At 38.4% G+C, this 25,348-nt stretch overlaps 1 protein-coding gene across 1 annotated transcript in view; it reads right to left on the bottom strand.

Annotated features, from left to right (window-relative positions):
• Positions 1 to 25,348, bottom strand: part of THEGL (theg spermatid protein like) — a 53,944-nt gene that overhangs the window by 9,252 nt on the left and 19,344 nt on the right. Inside the window, exons 4-5 of the mRNA XM_008070561.2 lie at positions 19,909 to 20,046; positions 9,042 to 9,156 (exon numbers count right to left, since the gene is read on the bottom strand). Coding sequence (XP_008068752.2) covers positions 9,042 to 9,156; positions 19,909 to 20,046 — 253 coding nt within the window. The remainder of the gene's footprint in view (positions 1 to 9,041; positions 9,157 to 19,908; positions 20,047 to 25,348) is intronic.

Genomic DNA, 25,348 nt, shown 5'->3' with positions numbered 1-25,348 from the left:
GATAAATCTGAATTGTCTTGTGTTCTACAGAATAACTGGGCTGTCATCCTCAACTAAGTCAAGGTCAAGAAAGAATTGAGGAAATGCTTCAGACCAAAGAAGACTAACGATACATGGCACATAAATGCAACACATGATTTGGAACTGGATTATTCTTCTATAAAGAACATTATTGGAAAACCAGTAAAATTTGAATGGTGTCAAAAGAGTCAATGGAAGTGATGTATTCCCTATTTTGTTTAATCCCCAATTCTGATGGCTGTAGTATAGTTGTGTAGAAGAATGTTTCTGGTAATAGAAAATACACCATAAAGTATTCAAAGGTGGTGGGGAATCGTGTTGGCAGCTTATTTTCAAATAGTTCAGGAAATAAGAATTATTTGCGTTGTATTTACTATTCTTCTATAAATTTATGATTACTTAAAAAATATCAGGCAACCCCTTTGGGTACCCTCCCACTGTGGGAGCTTTTCTGTCCTCTCACTTAATCCAGCTTTTGCTTTCTCAACGTATACACACACACACACACACACACACACACACACACACACACACACACACACACCACTGGGTACAGTGACTCAAGCCTGTAATCCCGGCAGTTTGGGACGCAGAGGCGAGAGGATTACCTGAGTTCCAGACCAGCCTGAGCAAGATGGCGAGACCTCGTCTCTACAATAAGGAAAAAAATTAGCCAGGCATGGTGCTGCATGCCTGTGGTTCCAGCTACATGGAAGGCTGAGGGGGAAGGATCACCTGAGCCCAGCAGGTAGAGGCTGCGTTGGCCATGAGCATGCCACTGCACTCCAATCTGGGCAACAGAGTGAGACTCTGGCGCAAAATAAATAAATAAAATCAAAACCCTCCAAAGAGGAAAATGGGGTAAAATCCACAGTTAACTACATTTGACCTTGAGGATACTCCAGTTCACGTGGCCTGTGGAAAGAAAAATACTTAAACACAAAGCCCGTAATCCCGTGCCTTTGGGAGGCTGAGGTGAGTGAACTGCCTGAGCCTGCGGGTTCGAGACCCGCCTGGGCAGCGAGACCTCATCTCTACAATAAATCAAAAAATCAGCCGGGCGTGGTAGCGCGCACTTGTAGTTTCAGCTACTTGGAAGGCTGAGGTGGAAGGATCGCCGGAGCCCAGCAGGTCGAGGCTGCGGTGGCCGGGAGCGGCCACTGCACTCCAGTCTGGGCGACAGAGTGAGACTCCAACTCAAAAACAACAACAACAACAACAACAACACAGCAGTGTTACTCACCTGATGAGTCAGAGGTTGAAGTGGGGTCAGTCTGAGTAACTGGAAATTAAGGGATGAAGTCCTAGAGAGGAAGGAGCCACAGAGGAGAAGCCCAAAACCTGCATATAAATTCCTCTCAAATATTTGGCTGACTCCTAAACTGTGCATGTGTAGAATGACACTCCAAGAAGTCCAGCGTAAAGCAACAGATTGAAAATTAAAAGAGCTGAATAAATATTTCTGTAGTTGAAAGTGCTGAGACAGTAGAATTTCACACCAAGTTAGATGTTTCACGCCGGTTCAAGTCATACCAAGTTAGATGTCCTTAGTAAATATCCTGGATTTTTTTTCTTGACGTCCTATGAGTTTCACACTAAGAATCAGAATGAAATCTCAAAATGGAGGGCTATGTCTTAGAAATAAGAAAAATCAAAATAGACTTGCCCTTAAAAAATGTTTAATATGTCTTCATAGGGTCATAGTGATGCTCCAGTAATTTACCTGCCTGATGTAATAATATTCAGCACTCCACAGAGGAAGATAACAAAATCCAGAATCTATAAAATATATCATCTATAATGTCCAGTGTATGAAAAAAGTATTAAACTTGCAAAAACTATATAGCTATAGTCAAAAGGAAAAAGTCAGTAGAAGCAGATCTACAAATAACTCAAATGTTGGAATCAGCAAAGATTTTTAAAATTAATATAAACTAATATAAATATGTTTAACAATTTAAAGAGAAGATGGATAAACTGGTTGAAGAAATTAAGAGTTCCAAGGAAAGATACAGAAATCATAAAAACTATATTTAAGAAAAAAAGGGAAATCCAATAACTGAAAAACACAGTGTCTGACTTAAAACTGTATTAGATAAGACAGGATTCAGTGGCTCATGTCTGCAATCCCAGCACTTTGAGAAGCCAAGGGAGAGGATCACTTGAGGCTGGGAGTTTGAAACCAGTCTGGGCAACATAGCAAGCCTCAACTCTTTAATCTTCCCACCTTGGTCTGCCAAAGTGCTGGGATTACAGGCATGAGCCATCACATCTGGCCAAGACTTTGACTCTTTAAAAAAAATAGTTTAAAATGCATTAGATAAGATTAAGAAAAGGTTGGAAACTGTGGAAGAAGGAATAAAAATTGAGACACGTGAATAAAAATTACCTAAAATAAATCAGAGAGAAAATTGACACTTTTTTTTTTAAAACAACCTCAGTGACTTCTGGCACAGAATCTTATTAGCGTAAGTATAATTGGAGAAGTTTCCAGAGAAGAGGAGAGAACATAAGAAAGAAAAATGTTTGAATAAATGATGCCTAGAAAACTTTGAAATTTGATTTAAAAACAGATTACAAATCTTTGAATTTCCAGAAACCACAGGTAGAATAAATACAAAGAAAATCATATGTAGACATACCATAGTCACACTGCTAAAAACCAAATATAAAGAGAAAACCTTAAAATAGCCAGAGGAAAGACACACATTTAACACGGGGTAAAAATAACAATTTCGACTTGCATTTTGTCAGAAACAGCAGAGACCAGAAGACCATGAAAAGAGATTCTCAAGTGTTACCACCCTAAAATTCTATAGTCTACAAACCAATCGTTAAAAATGAAGATAAAAAGAAAAAAAATTTCAGGAAAACAAAAGATGAAAGGCTCACTCTATGAGAAATGGTACAGAAAATTCTTTAAAACAGTTGAGAAAATAAATGAAGCCAAAAGTTGATTCACTAAAAAAAATCGACACCTGTAATCCCAGCACTTTGGGAGGCCAAGGTGGGCAGATTGCTTGAGCCTAGGAGTTCAAGACCAGCCTGGCTAACACAGTGAAACCTTATCTTCACAAAAAATAAAAAAAATTTAGCTCGGTGTGGTGGCACACGCCTATCGTCCCAACTATCAGGAGGCTAAGGTGGAAAGATTGCCCAAGTCCAGTAGGTTGAGGCTGCCATGAGTCATGATTGCCATGATCATGCCAGTGCACTCCAGCCTGGGTGACAAAGTGAGACCTTGACTCAAAAAAAAATTAAAAGATAGTAAGATTAATTTATCCCTAACAAGGCTGGTCAAGAAAGAAAGAAAACAAATGACCAAACAGGAATGAAAAGAACACCACTATAGGCCCCAGAGACTTTAAACGATGATAAAACGTTATGAAAAACCTTGTACAAATAAATTCAACATATGCAAATGGACAAATTTTTAAAACTACAACTTACCAAAATAAACACAGGGAGAAATAGAAAGTCTGATTATACCAATGAAAGGAATTGATTCACATTTAAACCTTCCTCATAGGAAAATATTAAACCCAGATTCCTTCAATGGTAAATTAAAAAAAAATTATAGACCACTGCCCATTATGTAATAGATGTAAAACTTATCACTAAAATATTAGAAAATCAAATTCATAATGTTGAAGTAGGGTTTTCTCAGGAAGGCAAGGTTGGTTTTTATATCTTTAAATAAAATACATGTAATGTGTCACATTAGCAACATAAAAAATAAAATCATACAGCCATTTTAATAGCTAAATCTATTATTATCTGAAAAAATTCCTAGTTTTAAAAAAAACCCTCTAAGCAACTATATATATAAGTCCCTACATTAACCAAAAACAATCAAACAAACAAAAAATGATTCTGCCAATCACTCTAGAAAAGCATTTGGAAAAATTCAACACACATGTTTTCAAACCTGTGGGTTTAAAAAACTTTGAGAAAATTAGGAATAGATGAGAATTTCAAACTTGATAAAGATCATCTACAAAACCTGCAGCTAACACATAATTAATGGTGAAATATTGAACACTTCTTCACTAAGACCAGGAACAAGGCGATAATTCCCATGCTCCCATGTTTATGTCAAATGAACTAGACTCCTAGCTAATACAATAAAGCAAGAAAAAAATAAGTAAAAGACATACAGATTGGAAAGAATAACTTGATCCATGACAACGTGATTGCACGTAGAAAATCCAGAGGAGTATACAAAAAAATTATTAGACTAATGGGAACTAATAAATGAATTAATAAGGTCATAAGGTCAATATACTATCGACAAACATCTGGAAAATGAAAGAAAAAAATACCTTTCATCAAAACATAAAAATACCTGACATCAAAAACATAAAATATTGGGGGAAAAAAAGATATGTAAAAACTCTACATTGAAAACCACGAAACATTGCTGAGATAATTATGTGCTGATTGCATGTAGATCAAATTCAAAAACAGGAAAACTAGTCTATGGTGAATAGGAATCTGATCAGTAGTTGCCTCCAGGACAGGGGTGGGTGGGAATTGACTGGGAACAATCAGGAAGAAAATTTTGGATCAGGAAATACTTTGTGCCTTGATTGGGGCGATTACTGAATGGATATATGCGTTTATTAACAGCTAATTAAATTACACACTTAAGATCTATGTATTATATGTAAATTATAACAAAAACTTCAAGTCACAAGCTGGGGAAAATATTTGTAACGTATGTAACAAAAAATTAATATCTTTAATATGTAAAGAACTTTTATGAATCAACAAAAAAGTATAGGCCAGTAGAAAAATAAATAGGCCAGAGGGACTTAGAGGCTCCCTGGAGCAGTTCCCCCTCTTTGCCTTGAGACTGCCCCCTCCCCACTTAGGAATCCCAGGATCGTCACCTTTCCCTAGGTGCCCTTTCTTCTGAGGGTGAGAGCAGCTCCATTCACCCAGGCCCATGAGGAAGGGAGGGGATAGGGGAGGGAAAGGAACTGGAAATTACTTCCCCGGGCTTTCTGTGAATGAGGTGGGTGACTCGGGGGTAAAAATAAATAAATAAATGCACAATTACCAAAAAAAGAGAGATAAATATGAGGACATATTTGAATTTATTATTAACAAAAGAAATGACAGTTTCTTTAATGAGATAGTTTTTATTATAAAATTAACATTTTGCAACATAAATAATATCTAACATTAGCAAAAATGCAGTGAAAAAGGCAGCCAAATAATACAGGTAAATATGTAAATCCAAATCACCTTTTTGGGAACACATTTTGGGACTTTATATAAATCCCCTCAAAAATCTTCATATCCTTGGTCCAATAATTTTACTTTTAGAATTTTCATTATCAGAAAACAATCAGAGATCGAGAATGATGGGCAAAGGATGTATCATGAAAATGAACTTGTGAATTAGGACAGCAATCAGACAAAGCCATGTGACATAGCCAGAGTTCAAGAGGATAGTACTTAAAGGCATCTGCTAAATTTAAGAGTCTTAAGCATCAAACTTACATAAGAGTCAAAGATTCTAAAAACGCAAGTAGGTTGATTCATCTGGGTAGGAGCTGCAGACAATAGTAAGTAGACAGAGAATCAGGGATATGAGCTAAATAAATTAAGAGACCAATTCCTTTTAAAGTTTTATAGGCTTTGGCAAAGTTACTATTAAAAAGGGACTCAGAATGACAGTCACAGAGGTAAAAAGACTTCCTCCAGTTCATCCATCCAAAGTCTCTAGTGGCTTGGGAGGCTGAAACAGGAGGAACGCTTGAGCCCAGGAGTTCGAGATCAGCCTAGGCAACACTGCTTGACCTTGTCTCTACGAAGAATTAAAAAATTAGCCAGGCATGGTGGTACGTGCCTGTAGTCCCAGCTACTTGAGAAACTAAGACAGAAGGATCACCTGAATCCAGGAGGTCAAGGCTGCAGTGAATCGTGAATGTGTCTCTGCATTCCAACCTGGGCGACCAAGTGAGACACCAACGCAAACAACAACAACAATTACACAGCTTCTTGTACATGAGGTACCTATGAGAGTACTCCGGCCTCCTTTATGGGCATGTGTTATCTTTAAGCTTAAGATTTACAATTAACTGCCAAAAAAAGTTAAGAGGATCAAAACCATAGAATTAATATTTTGTGTTAAGAATAAGCATGTTCAACAATTGATGAAATTTGAATATGAACCATGGATTAGATATATAGTATTTCATCAATGCTAAATTTTCTGATTTTGAGAATAGTTCTGTGGTTGTGTAAGATAATGTCCTTGTTCTTAGGAAATGTACACAAGTATTTAGGAAAGGAGATATACTGTCTATAGTTTACCCTAAATAATGATTTAGAAAAAAATTATACACACACACACATACACACACACACACACAAATTCTCTGACACTGCTCTCATTGAGAGATGAAGTTTGAATCTGACCATACTTACAACTGCATCAATGAACACAGTATGTCAGGCATGGTGGCTCATGCCTGTTATTCCAGCACTTTAGGAGGCAGAGGTGGGAGGATTGCCTGAGCCCAGGGGTTTGAGACCAGCCTGGGCAGCTTGGTGAGACCTCGTCTCTACAATGAATCAAAAAATTAGCCAGGTGTGGTGGCGCATTTGTAGACCCAGCTACTTGGAAGGTTGAGGCAGAAGGATTGCCTGAACTCAGCAGGCTGAGACTGCAGTAGCTGTGTGTGTGTGCCACTGTACTCTAGCCTGGGTGGCAGAGACTCTGATTCAAAAAATTAAAAAATAAAAAACAAACAACAACAACAAAAAACCAGGGGATGACTGCAGTGACATTATGTGACTTCTAAGGCCAAGCCATAAAATCCATGCATCTTCCCACCTATTCTCTTGGAATGCTCACCCGTAGGACCCCATCTCGGGATACTTGTTCTCAGAACGTAGCTGCTATGTGGAGCCAGATGGAGAAGCCACAAGAAGGGGATTCTATGGATACTCCCAACTGATTTTAGCCTGTATGTCATCCCAGCCTAGGCACCACACATGTGTGCTGTGATGGATCGAATGTTTGCATTCCCCCAAAATTCATATGTTGAATCCCAAACCTCCAATGTGATGTTATTACAAGGTGAGGTCTTTTGCAGGTAATTCGATTTAGATGAGGTCATGAGAATGGAGCCCACATAATGGGTTTGGTGTCCTTATAAGAAAAGGAAAAGTGACCACAGGGCTCTCTTGCTCATTCTTTCTGAGCACATACAAAAAGAAATCATGTGAGCACACAGCAAGATGGTGGTTGTCTGCAAGCCAGGAAATAGCCCCTCACTAAGAACAGAACCTGCTAGTGTCGTAATCTTGGACTTAAGCCACAGCAGCCTACAGCAGCCCAAGCTGACTAAGACAGATGTGAAGAAGTGTCCAGGTGATTCCAGCCCCGCTACCATTCAGACACCCAAGCCACTACAGATTTCCCAGCTGAGGACCCAGACATTACAGAACAGAGACAAGCCATACTTGCTTGCCTCATCAGAGTTTCTGACTTATAAAATCCTTGAGCATAATAAAATTGCTGTGTTTTTGTTTTGTTGGGTTTTTTTTGAGTTGGAGTCTCACTCCATCACCCAAGCTGGAGTGGAGTGGCACACTCACGGCCAGTCCAGGTCGACCTACTGGGCTCCGGCAATCCTTCCGCCTCAACCTTCCAAGTAGCTGAACTATAGGCACAAGTCACCATGTCTGGCTGATTTCTCTATTTATTGTAGACTTGAGGTCTTGCCAAGTTGCCCAGGCTGTTCTCGAACCCTTGGGCTCAGGCAATCCCCTCACTTTGGTCTCCCAAAGTGCTGGGATTACCGCCTTGAGTTACTGCGCCCAGCCACCACTAAGTTTGGAGGCAGTTTGGCATAAAGTAACAGACACCCAACTCAGAACTTTAAGGCACCGTACTGGTTCTTGATGATCTGGAATTCATTTTCTGAGCTAATTAGATTAAAAAGCATTATGATCTTGTAGCTGGGGATTGAAAAAAAAAACAACAACAGACACTGATAGTCCATGGAGTCCCTGGTATGCAGTGACAAAACAAAGCAAGGATTTGAGTGACTAAGCAATGGCTGCCGGAAGACATTTTAGTGAAATGAAAAAGTACAGTAGGGTTAGTTGGTTGCTTCTAAGTACCTGGAGAAGTTGAGAAAAGAGATGATTAGCTCAGACCTTTAAAATCCCGCTGTCAAGTCCAGGTGAGGCACCAGAAATATTCAGTGACTTCCCTGAAAGAAACCCTTATCTTTTATCATCATAGGACTGAAACTTCAGAAAATCAAACTCAAAATCTGATTCCGTAGGTGAATAAATTACAGAGAACATTGAACCCCGGCAGCAGACAGAAGACAATCTCGCTGCTGACCTGCCTGTTGTGCCCTTCAAACATATCTTTCTTTTAATAAATCTACTTTTCTTAAGAAAAAAAGAAAAGAAAATTCAATCTCCAAACTTGCACAGTCTCTTAAAGTCAGGACAATGGTTGGAAAAGAGTGGGGCTTTGAAAACCAGAATGGGGATATACGGGCAGATGCCAATGAAACTGGGAACTTTAAACCCCTAAATACTGCTGGGTCTTCCTTACCCTTAAAATAAGTCCTTCCTCCTTCTAAGGAGGCTAGACTGCCCTTGCTTACAGAGCCTGTAATGACTTCCCCTGATGTAGATGCCTTCCAGGGAACTGCTAATGTGACTCTACTACCTCTCATTGCTTCTCAACCTATAACCAGATCCAAATCCCAGCTGCCACGACAGCCTTCCACAGGCTTCCCCTCTAGCTCCCCCAGTTGCTTACGGGCTGATCCCTATAATAAACTCCTTCTTCCATATCACTCATGGCAGTTCTGCTTTTCTGATCTAGTCCTGACTGATCCATTAGACATAGGGGAGGTAGTCAAAAAAGTTCATTTGATGAGGGGAAAATAGAAAGAGAATGAAATCTCACACCTTAAAATAAGAGGGTAGCATGTTACAAAGTCCATTAGAAACTGTTTCTTTCACGTGGGCCCACTTACTTCTTTTGGAGGAACATAGTCTGGATCTGTGCCTTTGGCTATCGAGAGTCGTAATATTCGGGGAGAAGGATCAGAGAGTGGAAGACTATCTCTTGTTATGTAATCACTGAAGGGCCTATATGCAAACAAAAACATGAAATATTGTAACTGTGGGATAGAGAAACATTGACTGGATTTTTCAATGATACAATCAACCTCCAATCAATTATTTATATTGCTTTTATCTTGGGTATACCTTTCTCCACAATCATTGGGGCTCTATCAGATTATTTCTTAGGATTTTTTTTTTTACTATGAGTCACAGTAAGAAGTACATTATATGTTGTGAGACACTATATATATAAATGTGTGTTTGGATCTCTGAAATAAAATTATCATGATATAAGCCAGGCATGGTGACTCTTGCCTGTAAGTTCAGCATTTCGGGAGGCAGAGGTGGGAGGATTGCTTAAGCCCAGGAATTTGAGACCAGCCTGGGCAACATAGCGAGACCTCATCTCTATGAAAAATAAAATAAAAAAATTACCCGGGTGTGGTGGTGTGTGTCTGTAGTCCTAGCTACTCAGGAGGCTGAGGCAAAAGAATTGCATGATCATGCCACTGCACCCCAGCCTAGGCAACAGAGTGAAACCCTGACTCAAAACAACAACAACAACAACAAAACCCATGAAATAATGTTTAGCCTATACAATGTATTCTGATTTTTACATTTTGATTTGATTTCATTATTTAAAAAAACTAAAATTGATTTCATGGTCTATTATGGATGAGTTGGTGTGAACTTCAGTTTGAAAAATGCCTTACTTCCTACTAAAATCTCATCTTAAATCTCTAAAATAAAAATCTCAGTCATCCCTGAGGGCCCCTCTGGAATGACCAGTCTCTTCTGTATTGTAATTTAGTGTTGGTCACAGCTCCCAGTCAATTGATCAGTTTTCATAAGCGATTCCCCACATATTTCTTTCCTTGATCAAAAACTTACCAATCAGACAAAAAAACCTACAAATCTAACATGGAAAAAGTTTTTCTCAAATATAAGATTACTCTCTTGGGGTAGTCTGTTAAGTTTTTCTTTGGTGAGGGGATTAGCTTTTTAAACTGAGATACAATTGAAATACCATAAAATTGACCCTTTTAAAGTATACAAGTCTGTGCTTAGTCAGCAATATATACAATGACCGCCACTACCTAATTGCAGAACATTTTCATCAACCCGAAAAGAAGCCCCATACCTATTAGCAGACACTTCCCATAACCATATCCTCTAACTCCTGGGTACCACTCATCTATTCTAGTCTCTATGGATTTGCCTCCTCTGAAATTTCAAACAAATGGAATCATACAAATATATGGGCTTTTGTGTCTGACTTCTTTCACTTAGCATGCTTTGAAGACTCATGTATCAGTAGTTTAATACTTTTTATGGCTGAATAATATTCTGTGATGTGGATTTGCCACATTTTGTTTATCCATTCATTACACATTGAGGAACATTTGAGTTGTTGCCATTATTATGGAAAATGCTGCTATGAATACATGCGTACAAGTTTTTGTGTGAATATATGTTTTCAATTCCTTTAGGTACTTGGATGAATTGTATGGCAACTCTAACATTTTGAGGAACTGTGAAACTGTTTTCTCTATCAGTTACACCATTTTACAGTCCCACCACCAATGTATAATGGTTTCAATTTCTCCATATCCTTGACAACATGCTATTTTCTGTTAGTGATTAATCATTATGATATTATCACCATTCTTATGGATGTGAAGTGGTATGCTAATGCTTTTGAAAGGTAAGAACCCCAAGAATAGAGGAACTTGATAAAATAATTCTCACAATAGTGCAGCCATTTTGCCTCAGCCCTGGCCTCTCATGCTTTGTGGAGCAGTTTTGCTGACCAGCCTATTCTTTTACTCTTTAATCATTAGCAAGAAACAGAACAGAATCTCCTGGGGTTAGGACCTGTATTTATTCTAAGACCTTTAAGCAACTCCAGTCCTAATTATTCTTCTTCTAGGCATCGGTGCTTCTGATAACGATGTATTCAGTCTACTGTTTACCCACCTCCAGCCCACCACCTGGAGTCGTGAGATAATGGTGCCTGGTGATGTCAAGATGCAAGACTTATGCAACTTCTGTGATCTACATCAAAGAATGCCACTCTGGGCATTCTTCCTAGCGGCAAACTCCCCTTCAAGAGTCTTAAATACACTCAGTTCCCCAGCCATCGAGGCCACACTTGCCTATGAACGTTGGCTCCTTTCTGTCTGTAGAAAGTGGATAAAAAACTTTACTTCTTTCTCCTTTGCAAATCTTTGCATTATCCCCAGGGCACCAGCTGCCTTGCCTCAGTTTACCCTTTCAGATTTTAACTTGCATTTCCAGGATGGTTAATGATGTGAGTATCTTTTTATGTGCTTTTTGCTCATTTGAATATATTTTTTAGAGAAATGTCTTTTCAAATCCTTTGTCCATTTGAAAAATTGGGCTATTTGTACAGGTTTCAGAATTCTTTATATGCAGGGGGGTGCCAAAAAATGCATACATATTTTAAGTATGACATTTACGCAAAAGATGGCATTGATCAAATGAATGCTACCATCACCACATGACAGGCAGGACAGTCAAAGAAAATGGCAAAAGCACAGTTGAGCAAATGTCATATTACACATTGCTACCATAATTCAATTTTCAACTTTGAAAAGTAATACATAGATAACATTTCTTAAAATTTGTATACATTTTTGGCACCTCCTGTGTATGTAGATATATATTTTTTAGAGTGTGGGGTACATGTGTGAATTTGCTGCATAAGTATATTGCATGAGGGCGAGATTTGGGCTTCTAGGGAGCCCTCTTTCCTCCTAGTGGAGGACATGGTACCCAATGGTGTGTCCATGTGCTCAACATTTAGTGCCCACTTATGAATGAGAACATGCGGTGCTCAGCTTTTTGTTTCTGTGATAGATCACTTAGAATGATTATCACCAGTTGAACCCATGTTGCTGCATGAATATATTCTGAATACTATTAATAGTCTCTTATCAGATATACGGTTTGCAAAAATTTCTTCCTTTTTGCGAGTTGTCTTTTCTCTTTCTTGGTAGTGTCCTTTGATACACCAAAGTTACTTTTGGTGAATACAAAGTCCAGTGTATTTTTTCTTTTGTCACGTGTGCGGTTGATGTCATGTATAAGAAACCATTGCCTAATTCAAGATCTCAGAGTTCTATGCCTGTTTTCTTCTAAGAGTTTTACAGTTTTAGCTCTTACATTTAAGTCTGTGATCAATTCTGAGTTAATTTTTGTGTATGATGTGAGGTAGGAGTTCATCTTCATTCTTTTGCATTTCGTGAATATCCAGTTATCCCAGCAAAGTTTGTTGAAAAGACTATTTTTCCCCATTAAATTGTCTTGACCCCCTTGTCAAAAACCAATTGATCATAAATGTCAGGGTTTAATTCTGGACTATCAGTTCTATTCCATTGATCTAAACATCTATCTTTATGCCAGTGACACATTGTCTTGATTACTGCAAAATTAGAAGTTTTGAAATAAACTGTGTTTCCAACCTTGTTCTTTTTCTTCAAGAATGTTTTTACTATTTTAGGTTTCTTGCAATTTCTCAAGCATTTCTTTCTTTTTTTTCTTTTAAAATAAGCTATCTCTTATAGGAAATCATGCATTTCTATATGAATTTAAGAATCATTTTGTCAATTTCCTCTCCTAAAAGACAGCTGGAATTTTAATAAGATTGCATAGAATCTATAGGTCAATCTGGGGAGAAATGTCTTCTTAACAAAATTAAGGCCTCCAATCAATGGACAGAAAATGCTTTTCCATTTATGTTTTCTTTGATTTCTTTCAATACTGTTTGTAGTTTTTAATGTACATGTTTTGCACATCTTTTGTTATATTTATTTCTAAATATTTTGCTCTTTCATTACTAAAATACACATAACATATATTTTATCATTTTAACTATCTTTAAGTGTATACAGTTGTGGTGTTATGTGCATTCACGTTGTTATGCAACAAATCTCCAGAACTCTTGTCATCATGCAAAACTCTATACCCATTAAACTTTTCATTTCTCCCTCCCCCATTCCTTGGCAACAGCTACTTTCTGTCTTCAAAAATCTGGCTACATTTGGTACCTCATACAGGTGGAATCATACAGTGCTTATCTTTTTTTGTATGACTGGCTTGTTTCATTTCACATAATGTCCTCCACGTTCATCCATGCTGTAGAATGTGTCAGAATTTTCTAAATTTAAAGGTGGAGCAATATTCCATTGCATGTACGATTTTGTTCTTTGTGATGCTACTGCAAACAGAATTGTTTCCTTAATTTCATTTTTAGATCATTCATTGCTAGTAGATAGATAAACAATTGGTTTTTGTGTGTTGATCCTGGGTTCTGCACCTTCCTGAATTCATTCATTAGCGCTAATAGTTTTTATATGGATTTCTTAAGGTTTTCTATGTACTAGATCGTGTAATTTGTGAAGAGATAGTTTTACTTCTTTCTATCCAATCTGGATGTCTTTTACTTACTTTTCATGCCTAATTTCTCTGGTTAGAATCTCCACTATAATGCCGAATAGAAATAGAGCTGACAACCTTGCTTTGTTCCTAATCTTAGGGAGAAAGCATTCAGCCTTTCACCATTATGTTAGCTGTGGGTTTTTTGTAGATGCACTTTATCAAGTTGAGGAAGTTCCCTTATACATCTAGTTTGTTGAGCATTTTATCATCAAAGTGTGTTGAATTTTGTCAAATGCTGAGTCAATTAAGATGACCATGTATGTTTTGTTTTTTTCATTCTAATTATTTGGTGTATTACATTGATTTCAGTATTTTAAACTCAACAAATTCTCACATTCCTGGGTTAAAGCCAACTTGGCCATGGTATATAATTTTTTAGATATCTTGTTGAATTTGATTTGTTAATATTTTGATATGAATTTGTTGCATGTACATTTGGATTTGGTTTGCTAGTATAGTGTTTTGATGTGGATTGTAGCATGAATACTTATAAGAAATATTGGTCTACAGTTTTCTTGTCTTGTAATAGCCTGGTTTGGTATCAGAATAATCCAGTCCTCATCGAATGAGTTGGAAAGTGTGCTGTATTTTAAAAGAATCTGAAAGAATGGTGTTAATTCTTCTCTAAACATCTCATAGGCTGGGTGTGGTGGCTCATGCCAGTAAATCCAGCAAGTTGGGAGGCGGAGGTGAGAGGATTGACTGAGTTCAGGGGTTTGAGACCAACCTGGGTAACATGATGAGACCTCACCTCTACAATAAATCAAAAAATTAGCTGGGCTGATTTTTTTATTTTGGTAGAGATGAGGTTTCACTACATTTCCCAGGCTGGTCTAGAACTCCTGGACTAAAGCAATCTTCCCACCTTAACCTCCCAAAGTTCTGGGATTACAGGCACGAGACACTGTCTGGCCTCTAGTAACAATGTTTATCCTAAAGTCTATATTGTCTGATAATGTATGCCCATTCCAGGTCTTCTTTGGTTGGTTTGTATGATGTATCTTTTTCCATCCTTTTATTTTCAGCCTGTTTCTTTGAATTGAAAGGATGACTCTTAGAGTGAACATATAGTTGAGTACATGTTTTCTAAAAAATCGTTCTGAGCCGGGGGCAGGGGCTCATGCCTGTAATCTCAGCATTTTGGGAGGTGAGGCAAAAGGACTGCCTGAACTCAGGGTTCGAGACCAGCCTGGGCAACTTGGCGAGACCTCGTCTCTACAATAAATCAAAAAATTAACCAGGTGTGGTGACACGTGCCTGGGGTTTCAGCTACATGGAAGGCTGAGGTGGCCCAGGTGGTCAAGCCTGTAGTGGCTGTGATCGTGCCACTGACCCCCAGTCTGGGCGACAGAGTAAGACTCCAACTCAAAATAATTTTTAAAAAAAATCCATTCTGTCAGTTCTTGCCTTTTGCTTGGAGTGTTCAACTCATTTACCTTTAATTATTTGTTTATAAGCCTATTTTCAGAGACAAAGTTTCATTCTGTCACCCAGGCTGGAATGCACTGGCCCAATCATAGCTCACTGTAACACTGAACTGCTGAGCTTAAGCAATCCTCTCATCTGAACCTCCGGAGTAGCAGGAACTACAGGCATGTACCATCATGGCTGGCTAATTAAAAAAAATTTTTTTGGCTGGACTTAGTGGCTCGGCCTGTAATCCCAGCACTTTGGGAGACCAAGGTGAATGGACTGCCTGAGTCTGCAGGTTAGAGACCAGCCTGGGCAACTTGGCGAGACCTCGTCTCTACAAAAAAATAAAAAATTAGCCAGGCGTGGTAGCACACGCCTGTAGTTCCGGCAACTTGGCAGAGGCACAAGGATCGCCTGAGCCCAGCAGGTCGAGTTTGCAGTGGTCAGGACCGTGCCACTGCACTCCAGCCTGGGCGACGGAGTGAGACTCCAACTCAAAAAAAAATTTTTTTTAATGAGATAGGGTCTTGGCTATATTTCCCAAACTGGTCTCAAACTCCTGGCCTTAAACAATGCTCCTTTCTCAGTTTCCCAAAACTCTAGGATTACAGATGTGAACCATGGCATCTGCCTCAATTTATTTATATTTAATGTAATTATTTATAAGATAACATTTATGCTTGTTATTTATTTTCTATATGTTATACCTTTTTTTGTTTCCTTATTTTTCCATTACTTCCTTTGTTTATGTTAGATATTTTCTAGCATACCATTTGAATTCCCTTGCTATTTATTTTACTCTATTTGTTGTTTGTTTGTGTTTTTTGAGATAGGGTCTTACTCTGTTGCCCAGGCTGGAGTGCAGGGGTAGAGTCATGCACTCAACCTCTTCAGCTCAAGTGATCCTTCCACCTCAGCCTGGACTACAATACCTAGGACTACAGCCATGTGCCACCATGCCCAGTTGATTTTTTAATTATTTTGTAAAGATGAGGTCTTACTATGCTGCCCAGCTTGTCTCAAACTCCTGGTTTCAAATGAGCCTCCCACCTTGGCCTCCCAAAGTGCTTGGATTACTGGCATGAGCAACTATGCCCAGCCTAGTTTACTATATTGTAAAAATTATTTGTTTAGTTGCTTCTTTGTACATCTTATACCAATCTAGTTCATATTAATATCAAATTAATTTCTATAGTGTAGAATAACTTTGCTCCCATATAGCTCCATTCCCTTCTACACCTTTGTGCTTTTAATTTTTTTGTATATCATATGTCCATCAATACAGATTTATAATTATTGCTTCAGGCAGCTGTCTCTTAAACCAGGTAAAAGAATAAGAGTTGTAGTGACCATGAGCATGCCACTGCCTTCCAGCCTGGGCAACAGAGTGAGACTCCGATTCAAAAAAAAAAAAAAAAAGAATAAGAGTTACAAACAAAAAATACATTTACACTGTATTTTATATTTATCTATAAGTTAGCTGGATTGGTGCCATTTATTTCTGCATTTGAATTCTAGTTATTGCCTAGCATCCTTAGATCTTAGTCAGGACTCTAGTATTTCTTGGAGAGCAGGTCTGCTGGCTATTGATTCTTTCAGTGTTTGTTTATCTGGGAATGTTTTAACTGCTCCTTCATTTTTGAAATATAGTTTTGCTAAATAGAATATTCTTGGCTGACAATCTTTTTCTTTCAGTGCTTTAAATATGGGTCATCCAGTCGGGCGCAGTGGCTCACACCTGTAATCTCCGCACTTTGGGAGGCTGTGGCAAGAGGATTCAAGATCAGCCTGGGCAGCATAGCAAGACCTCATCTCTCCCCCAAAAAACTTTAAAATAGCTGGGCATGGTGTCTTGTGCCTATAGTCCCAGCTACTCGGGAGGCTGACACAGAAGGATTACCTGAGTCCCGGAGGTTGAGGCCATGGTGAGCTGTGATCATGTCACTGCCCTCCTGTCTGGGTGACAGAGTGAGACCCCAACTCAATAAATAAATACATAAACAAATAAATAAAAGTCATCCCACTGCCTTCTGGCCTTCATGGTTTTTTTATGAGAGTCACTTTTTAATCTTACTACAGATCCTTTCTCTTGTTTTTGAGTCAGAGTCTCACTCTGTTGTCCGGGCTGGAGCACAGTGGCACACTCACAGCCACTGCCGCCTCGACCTGCTGGGCTCAGGCAATCCTTCTACCTCAGCCTTCTAAATAGCTGGAACTACGGGTGCATGCCACCAGGCCTGGCTAATTTTTTTGTTTATTGTAGAGACAAGGTCTTGCCAAGTTGTCCCGACTGATCTTGATCCCCTGGGCACGGGCAATCCTCTTGCCTCGGCCTCCCAAAGTGCTGGGATGACAGGCATGCACCACCACGCCTGAGTTTGCAGATCCTTTCTATGTGATGAGTTTCTTCTCTCTTTCTAGCTGTTGACAGTTTGACTATGATGTGTCATGTTGTTGATCTCTCTGAGTTTATCCTACCTGGAGTATATTGAGTTTCATGGATGTGTAACACTTTTCATCAAATTTGGGATACTTGTGGCCATTATATCTTCACATATACCTTCTGTCCTTTTTTTTTTTTTTTTGAGTCAGAGTCTCACTCTGTCACCCAGGTTGGAGTGCAGTGGCACGCTCATGGCCATCGCAGCCTCGACCTACTGGGCTCAGGCGATCCTTTTGCCTCAGCCTTCCGAGTAGCTGGGACTACAGGCATATGCCACCAAGCCTGGTTGATTTTTGGATTTATTGTAGAGATGAGGTCTCACCAAGTTACCCAGGCTGGTCTCGAACCCGTGGGCTCAGGCAATCCTCTCACCTCGGCCTCCCAAAGGGCTGGGAGACTGAGCCACTGCACCTGGTCTCCTTCTGTCCTTATACCTGTCTTCTCACCTGTGGGATTCCCATTATGGCTGTAGATGCTCTTGATGATGTTCCAGTAGTCTCCAAGACTGTTATTTTACTTCACTCTTTTTTCTTTTGGTTCCTCGGACTTGATCATCCCATTTCATCTGTGTTCAAGTTTGCAGGTTCCTTCTTCTACCTGATCAAATCCGCTATTGAGTCCTTCTAGTGAATCAGCTAAAATATATGCCACAAGTCCAAGCTCACCCAGTGCGTGTATTAGCTAACTCCATATATCTTCACTAAGCACCCACGTTTTCCTCCTCACACAGTTCTAACAAGCTAGGTCATCTGTTTCCAATCACAGAATCCCCAAACGGATGCTGGTTGGAGACTATTTCCTTGACAGCAAGAGAAGTGACAGAAAACCTTGAGAAGAAAATATCTCATAATTTGAAAGCATAGAAGTCAGACCATTTAGCCTAAGGAAAAACTTTGCTTCATACTTTAAACAACTCCCAAGTGGTTTCCTGTATTAAAGTATATTAAGCCGATGGACAATGGCTACATGTTTGTTCAGTAACAGAAAAATCTGGTTAGGGAAGCAGGGAAACATAAACTTTTAAAAAATACAAAACACTCAAAGAGATTTCATTGATATGAAATGTCAAACTGAGGTTTCTAGTGATAAAGTATTCCTTTGTTTATAATACAGCTGCATAACTACCAAATGTCTATGTATAATAACCAAGTTAGCAGATTTTATTGAATGAATTGATAAGTAATTGAAGAAATTTATGGCAGGAATTGGGCCTCCTTTCACAAAGTTGTATGATGGAAAAGACTCAAGTTGTCCAGTCCCACTTATCTCTGAATGTAGGAATCTTCTCCAAAATCTGTGTAAAGTGATCATTCCAGCCTGGGCTTGAAAACATTCAGGGTTAGTGTGGAATGGTGGCTCACTTTCCATAACTGAGTGGTTTCCATTACCAGACAGCTAGTCAGAAAGACTTTCCTATACTTAGCTGACGTCTGCTGCTCTGTAAATGTTTTATTTCTTCTTCTGGTACCAACATAAAATAATTTTACTTCCACTTCTTTTTCCAGATGCCAACCGTTTAAAAAACATCTGAACACAGTTGTTACCACTTCCATGGCCTTTTCTTAAACCAAGCCTGTCATTTCCCTTATTTTTCATATAACATAGTTTTTAGAAGCCTCAACGTCTCATTTATCCCCCTCTGAATAGCCTCAAATTTATTATGTTTATTTATTTTATTTTATTTTTTTGAGTTGGAGTCTCACTCTGTTGCCCAGGCTGGAGTGCAGTGGCACGCTCACAGCCACTGCAGCCTCGACCTGCTGGGCTCAGGAGAGCCTTCCACCTCAGCCTTCCAAGTAGCTGGAACTACAGGCACATACCACCACACCTGGCTAATTTTTTGATTTATTGTAGAGATGAGGGCTCACCAAGTTGCCCAGGCTGGTCTCAAACCTGTGACCTCAGGCAATCCTCTCACCTCAGCCACCCAAAGTGCTGGAATTATAGGCATGAGCCACCATGCCCAGCTTTTTATTGGTTTCTTAAGGTGTAACATCCATAACTGTACACAGGTACGTAATGTGTTCTAATTAAAGTAGCACAGTCACCCTATTGCCTCTCCGTAATTACACACAGCACCTATTCAGCTAATGCAATCTAACATTTCCAACAACCACCTCACAATCTTAGCTCCCATGGAAAAGGTATCATCTTGCTGTCTTTTAAAAACAAGGAGAAATTCAGCATTCAAAGCAAATGGAACATCATCTACAAAGTCTAAGGGACTCAAGACAACATCAAGTTCTACAAATTGCAAAAGTCTGTGATGTTTCATTTCTGTATTTCCTCTCTCAATATACCATTGTTGCAAATATTTGGGTGATTTTTTTTCCCCTGAAGCTTTGAAACACAATTGGACTTTTAGTTCATGAAATTGCATGCATGAAAATTAGTACAACAAGATTGAGACATGTAACCAATTTAGATTAGGATTCACGGGGATTCTGAAGATACTCCACCTATTTGGAAGATAGCGTCTTTTGAATCTTTTGGGCTGTGCCAGCCTCTGGATCCTTCTGGAAGGCTGGCTAACCAATGCCGGAGGAGAGATAGCCCAGATTACAGATTCTCTTCCACAGCTGTAGTAATATTGAGCCCTGCAAATTGTAGAAGAGAAAAAGAGTGAGTAAAACATACACGAATCCAAAGTATCAGAGTATTTTCCAACATTGATTCTCAGGCCTGGAGAAGCAGGTATGACCGTTGACCTCCTTATTGCTGACCTATTTCCCACAGGGGGAGAAGTGAATTGCTTTAGAAATGATGATAGCTATCAAGTTTTCAGCTGGCTTCCATTATCTTACTCCAAACAGATAATTTGCTGAAATAAATAAAAGGTTATCAGGCTTGGCGTGGTGGCTCACACCTATAATCCCAGCACCTTGAGGCAGGAGATCACTTGAGGCCAGGAGTTTGTAAACAGTCAGGGCAACATAGTGAGACAGCATCTCTACAAAAATATTTAAAAATTAGCCAATCATGGTGGCACACACCTGTAATCACAGCTACTCAGGAGGCTGAGGCAGGAAGATTGCTTGAGCCCAGGAGTTAAGGTTATGGTGAGCTATAGTCACACAACTATAATAAGCCTGAGTGACAGAGTCCGACTCTATCTCTAAAAAGATTAGTAAATAAGTTAATTAAATAAATAAATAGTATCTGCTAAATAGACCAAAAAAATACTGATGAAAAGAGAACATTTGCTGCTTTTAAAATCAAATACTTCCTTTAGCATCTATATAAATAATTTAAATTTTACAACATTTTTAGTTTACAGCATGAATTATATTGGCACTTTTCTTTGTGTTAAAGAACTCTGAGTTCAGAAATAAATTCTACTTGATCATGTGCGTAGCTTATTTAATCATTATTGGGGTTTGTTAACTGAGATTTTGTTGAGGATAAGTAATAATATTGTTCTTCTTATCACTCCTGCCTGTCGATATTTCCTTATCAAAATATATTATATCATAGTGGAAAAGAAAGTGACATTGGCTACTTCAGACCGTGTTCACTCAGATTTCCATCCCACTTTTTCTTTTATTAATTTTCTTTTTTCTTTTTTTGAGTCAGAATCTCACTCTGTCGCCCAGGCTGGAGTGCAGTGCCACGCTCACCATCACTGCAGCCTTGACCTGCTGGACTCAGGCGATCCTTCTACCTCAGCCTTCCAAGTAGGTAGAACTACATGCACGTGCCACCACACCTGGCTAATTTTTTGATTTATTGTAGAGAGGAGGTCTCACCAAGTTGCCCAGGCTGGTCTCAAACCAATGGGCTCAGGCAATTCTCTCACCTTGGCCTGCCAAAGTGTTGGAATTACAGGCGTGAGCCATTGCACCTGGCTATTGCTTCTATATTTTTCAAAGGACCTCTGTTCCTTTATGATAGGGACCTTCATCCCTCTGCCCAAGCCTCTACCGACTAAATAGTTGTGGTAAGTACTAGGAAGGCATTGGCTATGTAGCAGACAGAGGCTTCCTAGGTAGGCGTGTGAGGAGGTAGAAAGTTACATCGAAGACAATAGTTAGGGAAGGGCTCTCAGCAAAGCTGACACCTAAGTTGAGACTTTAAGGACCAGAAGATCTTAGTCATTCAAAAATTAAGGAAAACATTCTAGGCAGAGAAGGAAATATGAAAAAAGTCTTAAGATGAGAAATATTTTGGTATGGTCAAGAAATAAACAACTTAAAAATAAAAATAGCTGGGTACAGTGGCTCACGCCTGTAATCCCAGCACCATGGGAAGCTGAAGGTGAGAGGATTGCCTGAGTTCATGGGATCAAGACCAGCCTGGGCAACTTGGCAAGACTTCATCTCTACAATAAATCCCCAAATTAGCCGGGCATGGTGGTGTGTGCCTATAGTTCTGGCTACTTGGAAGGCTGAGGTGGAGGGATCGTCTGAACCCAGCAGGTTGAGGCTGTGGTGGCCATGAACGTGCCACTGCACTCCAGCCTGGGTGACAGAGTGAGACTCCAACTCAAATAAGTAAATAAATAAATAAATAATCACACATTATATGTACAGTTTTGCACTCAAAAAAAATTTTTTTTTTCTTTCGAGTCATAGTCTTTGCTGCCCAGACAGAAGTATTGTAGCATAATATGGCTACCACAGCCTTTACCTGCTGGGTTCAGGCTATCCTTCCACCTCAGCTTTTCAAGTATCCAGAAGTACAGGCATGTGTCATCACGTCCAGCTAATTTTTTGTATAGACAAGGTCTCACTGAGTTGCCCAGGCTGGTCTCGAACCCCTGGGCTCAGGCAATCCTCTCGCCTTCACTTTCCAAAGTACCGGGATTACAGGTGTGAGTCACTGTGCCTGGCCTTGTGTTCAATTTTTTCACTTAGTATTACAGCATAAGCCTTTCTTTGTCTCATGAAATATAAATAATAATCTTTTAAAATTAAATGACTTAGGTGAATTAAAACACTTAGAAGAGAGGTTCGCTTCCAGACATGATGGAATAATAAGGATTAGATTTATCTCTAGACTAAACACATTTCTGGTACCATTTTTTTAAAAAACTTAAAAGCAATTCTCAAAAATGGGCAAAAGATTTGTATGTACATTTTTCCAAAGAAAACATTCAAATGTCAATAAGTACTCAGCACTCAAAGTCATTAAGGATAAGCAAATCAATACCACTTCACACACACTAGGATGCTACATCAAAAAGATAACAAGTGTTGGTAAAGATGTGGAAATATTGGAACCCTCATCCATTGCTGGTGGGATTATAAAATGATACAGTCACTTTGGAAAAGAGTCAGGCAGTTCCTCAACAAGTGAAACATAGAGTTACCATAGGAAAACAGCAAATAACTTGCCCTACATGTAAGAGAAATAAAAGCATATATCTACACAAAAGCTTGCACACAAATGATCATAGAAGCATTATTATTATTATTATTTTTGCCAAAAAGTAGAAACAACCCAATGTCTAACAACTGATAAGTGGATAAATGAAAGGTACCAGAGCCATACAATGAAATATTAGTTAGTTACAAAAAGAAATGAAATGCTACAATGTACATAAATCTTGAAAACACTGTGCTAAGTAAAAGAAGGCAATCACAAAGGAGAATGTATTGTATGGCTGTACTTACATGAAATGTCCAAAATAGGCAGATTTATAGAAACAGAAAGTAGATTTGTGGTTACTTAGGACTTATGCGAGAAGTTGAAGGGGAATAGGAATAGACAGTTACTAGGTTTCATGTTTCTTTTAGGGAAGACAAAATGTTCTAAAGTTAGATTTTGGCAGTGGGTACACACCCCTGTGAATTCACTAAAAAACACGGAATGAAGGCTGAGGTGAGAGGATTGCCTGAGACCGCGGGTTCGAGACCCGCCTGGGCAGCGAGACCTCATCTCTAAAATAAATAAAAAAATCAGCTGGGCGTGGTAGTGCATGCCTGTAATTCCGGCTACTTGGAAGGCTGAGGCGGAAGGATTGCCGGAGTCCAGCAGGTCAAGGCTGCAGTGGCCGGAAGCGGCCACTGCACTCCAGTCTGGGCGACCGAGTGAGACTCCAACTCAAAAAAAAAAAACAAAACACTGAATGAAACACTTTAAATGAGTGAATTACATGGTAAGTAGATGAATCTCAATAAAACTTTTTAAAGTAAGAAAGAAAAGAAAGCTTCAAAGGATCAAATTGTTTTAGAAATAATGTAACGATGTCCCAAAACAAAGCTCAAGAATATTTATAGCAACACAAAAACATTTGGGAACTAGTAAGGTAAAATGCATCATACCCAATAAAGAATCTCCAGGTATACAAAGAAGCAGTAAACTATGGCCCACAATGAGAAAAATCAATCATTAGAAACGTATCCAGAAATAACATAAATTTAGTAGGTAAGAACTTGAAAACAGCTATTGTAACTAAATTGCCTATATTCAAGAAGGTGAAGAAATGCTTGAGCATGTTAAGCAGAAACAAAATATAAAAATAACCAAATTGAACTTCTAGAGATGAAAACTACAGTGTAAGAAATGAAAAATACCCTGAGTGAAAATAATAATATACTTTTTACTGCAGAAGAAAACATTAGTGAAGACAGACAAATACAACACAGAGGTGGGGGGAAATAGATTCAATGAGATGTGGGGCAACTTCAAGCAGGCTAATATATGTATAATTAGTATCCACAAAAAAGATGGCAAAGCAGGACAAATATGTGAGGAAATAATGACTGAAAAACTTCTAAATTAGATGACATTCATAAACTTAAATATCTAAGTTCAATGAACCCCAAACAAAAGAAATGAAGAAATATCAAGGCACCTCATAATTAAATTTTTAAAAAGCAGAGACAAAGAGAAAATCATTGAAGTAGCCAGAGATACAAGACACATTATTTGCAAAGAAACAAAGTATAACAACTAGTGTCTCATCAAAAGCAATGGCGATATGACATTCTATGCACACTGAAAATATAGTTCAAAAGGAAAGTGAAATTAAAAAGTTTTCAGATATGCAAAAGCTGAAAGAATTCAGCAGCAGCAACCCTGGACTAAAAGAAGTATTAAAGAAAGTCCTCCAGGAAGAAAAATAAAATAAGATGACATCTGGAGTTACACAAAGAAATGTAGAATATGGAAAATGGAAGGAATGTGCATAAACTTAAAGTTTTTTTCTTATTTTAAAAAATTTCTTTAAAAGACTATTTAAAGTAAAAATAACAACAATGTATCGTAAGGTTCATAACATATGTAGAAGTAAAATGTATGATGGCGACAACACAAAGACCAAAATGAGGAAATGGAAATACACCATGATAAGGCTCTTATGCTAAACAAGAAGTGGTATAATATTACTTGAAGATACACTGATAAGTTAAAGATGTATATTATAAGTCCTATAGTAATCACTAAAAATAAAAAGAGTGAATAAACTAACAAAGAAGACAAAATGGAACCCTAAAAATATCAATTAATGTAAAAGGAAAAAAAGAGGAAAAAAGGAACCAAAAAAGGTGTAATAAACAGAACACAAACAGGAAGACAGTAGTTTTAAACCAAAACATATCAGTACTTACATTAAATGTAAGTGATCTAAACACCACAATTAAAAAACAGATCACCAGACTGGAGGAAAAAGCAAGACCTGTTACATGCTGCCTGTAACAAATATACTTTTAATATAAAGAAACAAATAGATTAAAAGTAAAGGGATGAAAAAAATATATGTCATGGTAACAATAATGAAAAGATAGCTGACATAGTTATATTAACAACAAAGTAGACCTGAACAAACATGAAATTAATTTGTTTCAAATACACCTTACACACATAGCAAAGGTATTTGTATACAATATTTTATTTTACTTTTATTTTTATTTTTATTTTTTTTGAGTTGGAGTCTCACTCTGTCACCCAGACTGGAGT

Source organism: Carlito syrichta, unplaced genomic scaffold (genome assembly GCF_000164805.1).
Source record: "Carlito syrichta isolate Samal-C Ts95f unplaced genomic scaffold, Tarsius_syrichta-2.0.1 Scaffold313618, whole genome shotgun sequence".
In the NCBI taxonomy this organism is placed as follows: Eukaryota; Metazoa; Chordata; class Mammalia; order Primates; family Tarsiidae; genus Carlito; species Carlito syrichta.
This window is presented reverse-complemented; position numbering and strand designations above follow the sequence as displayed.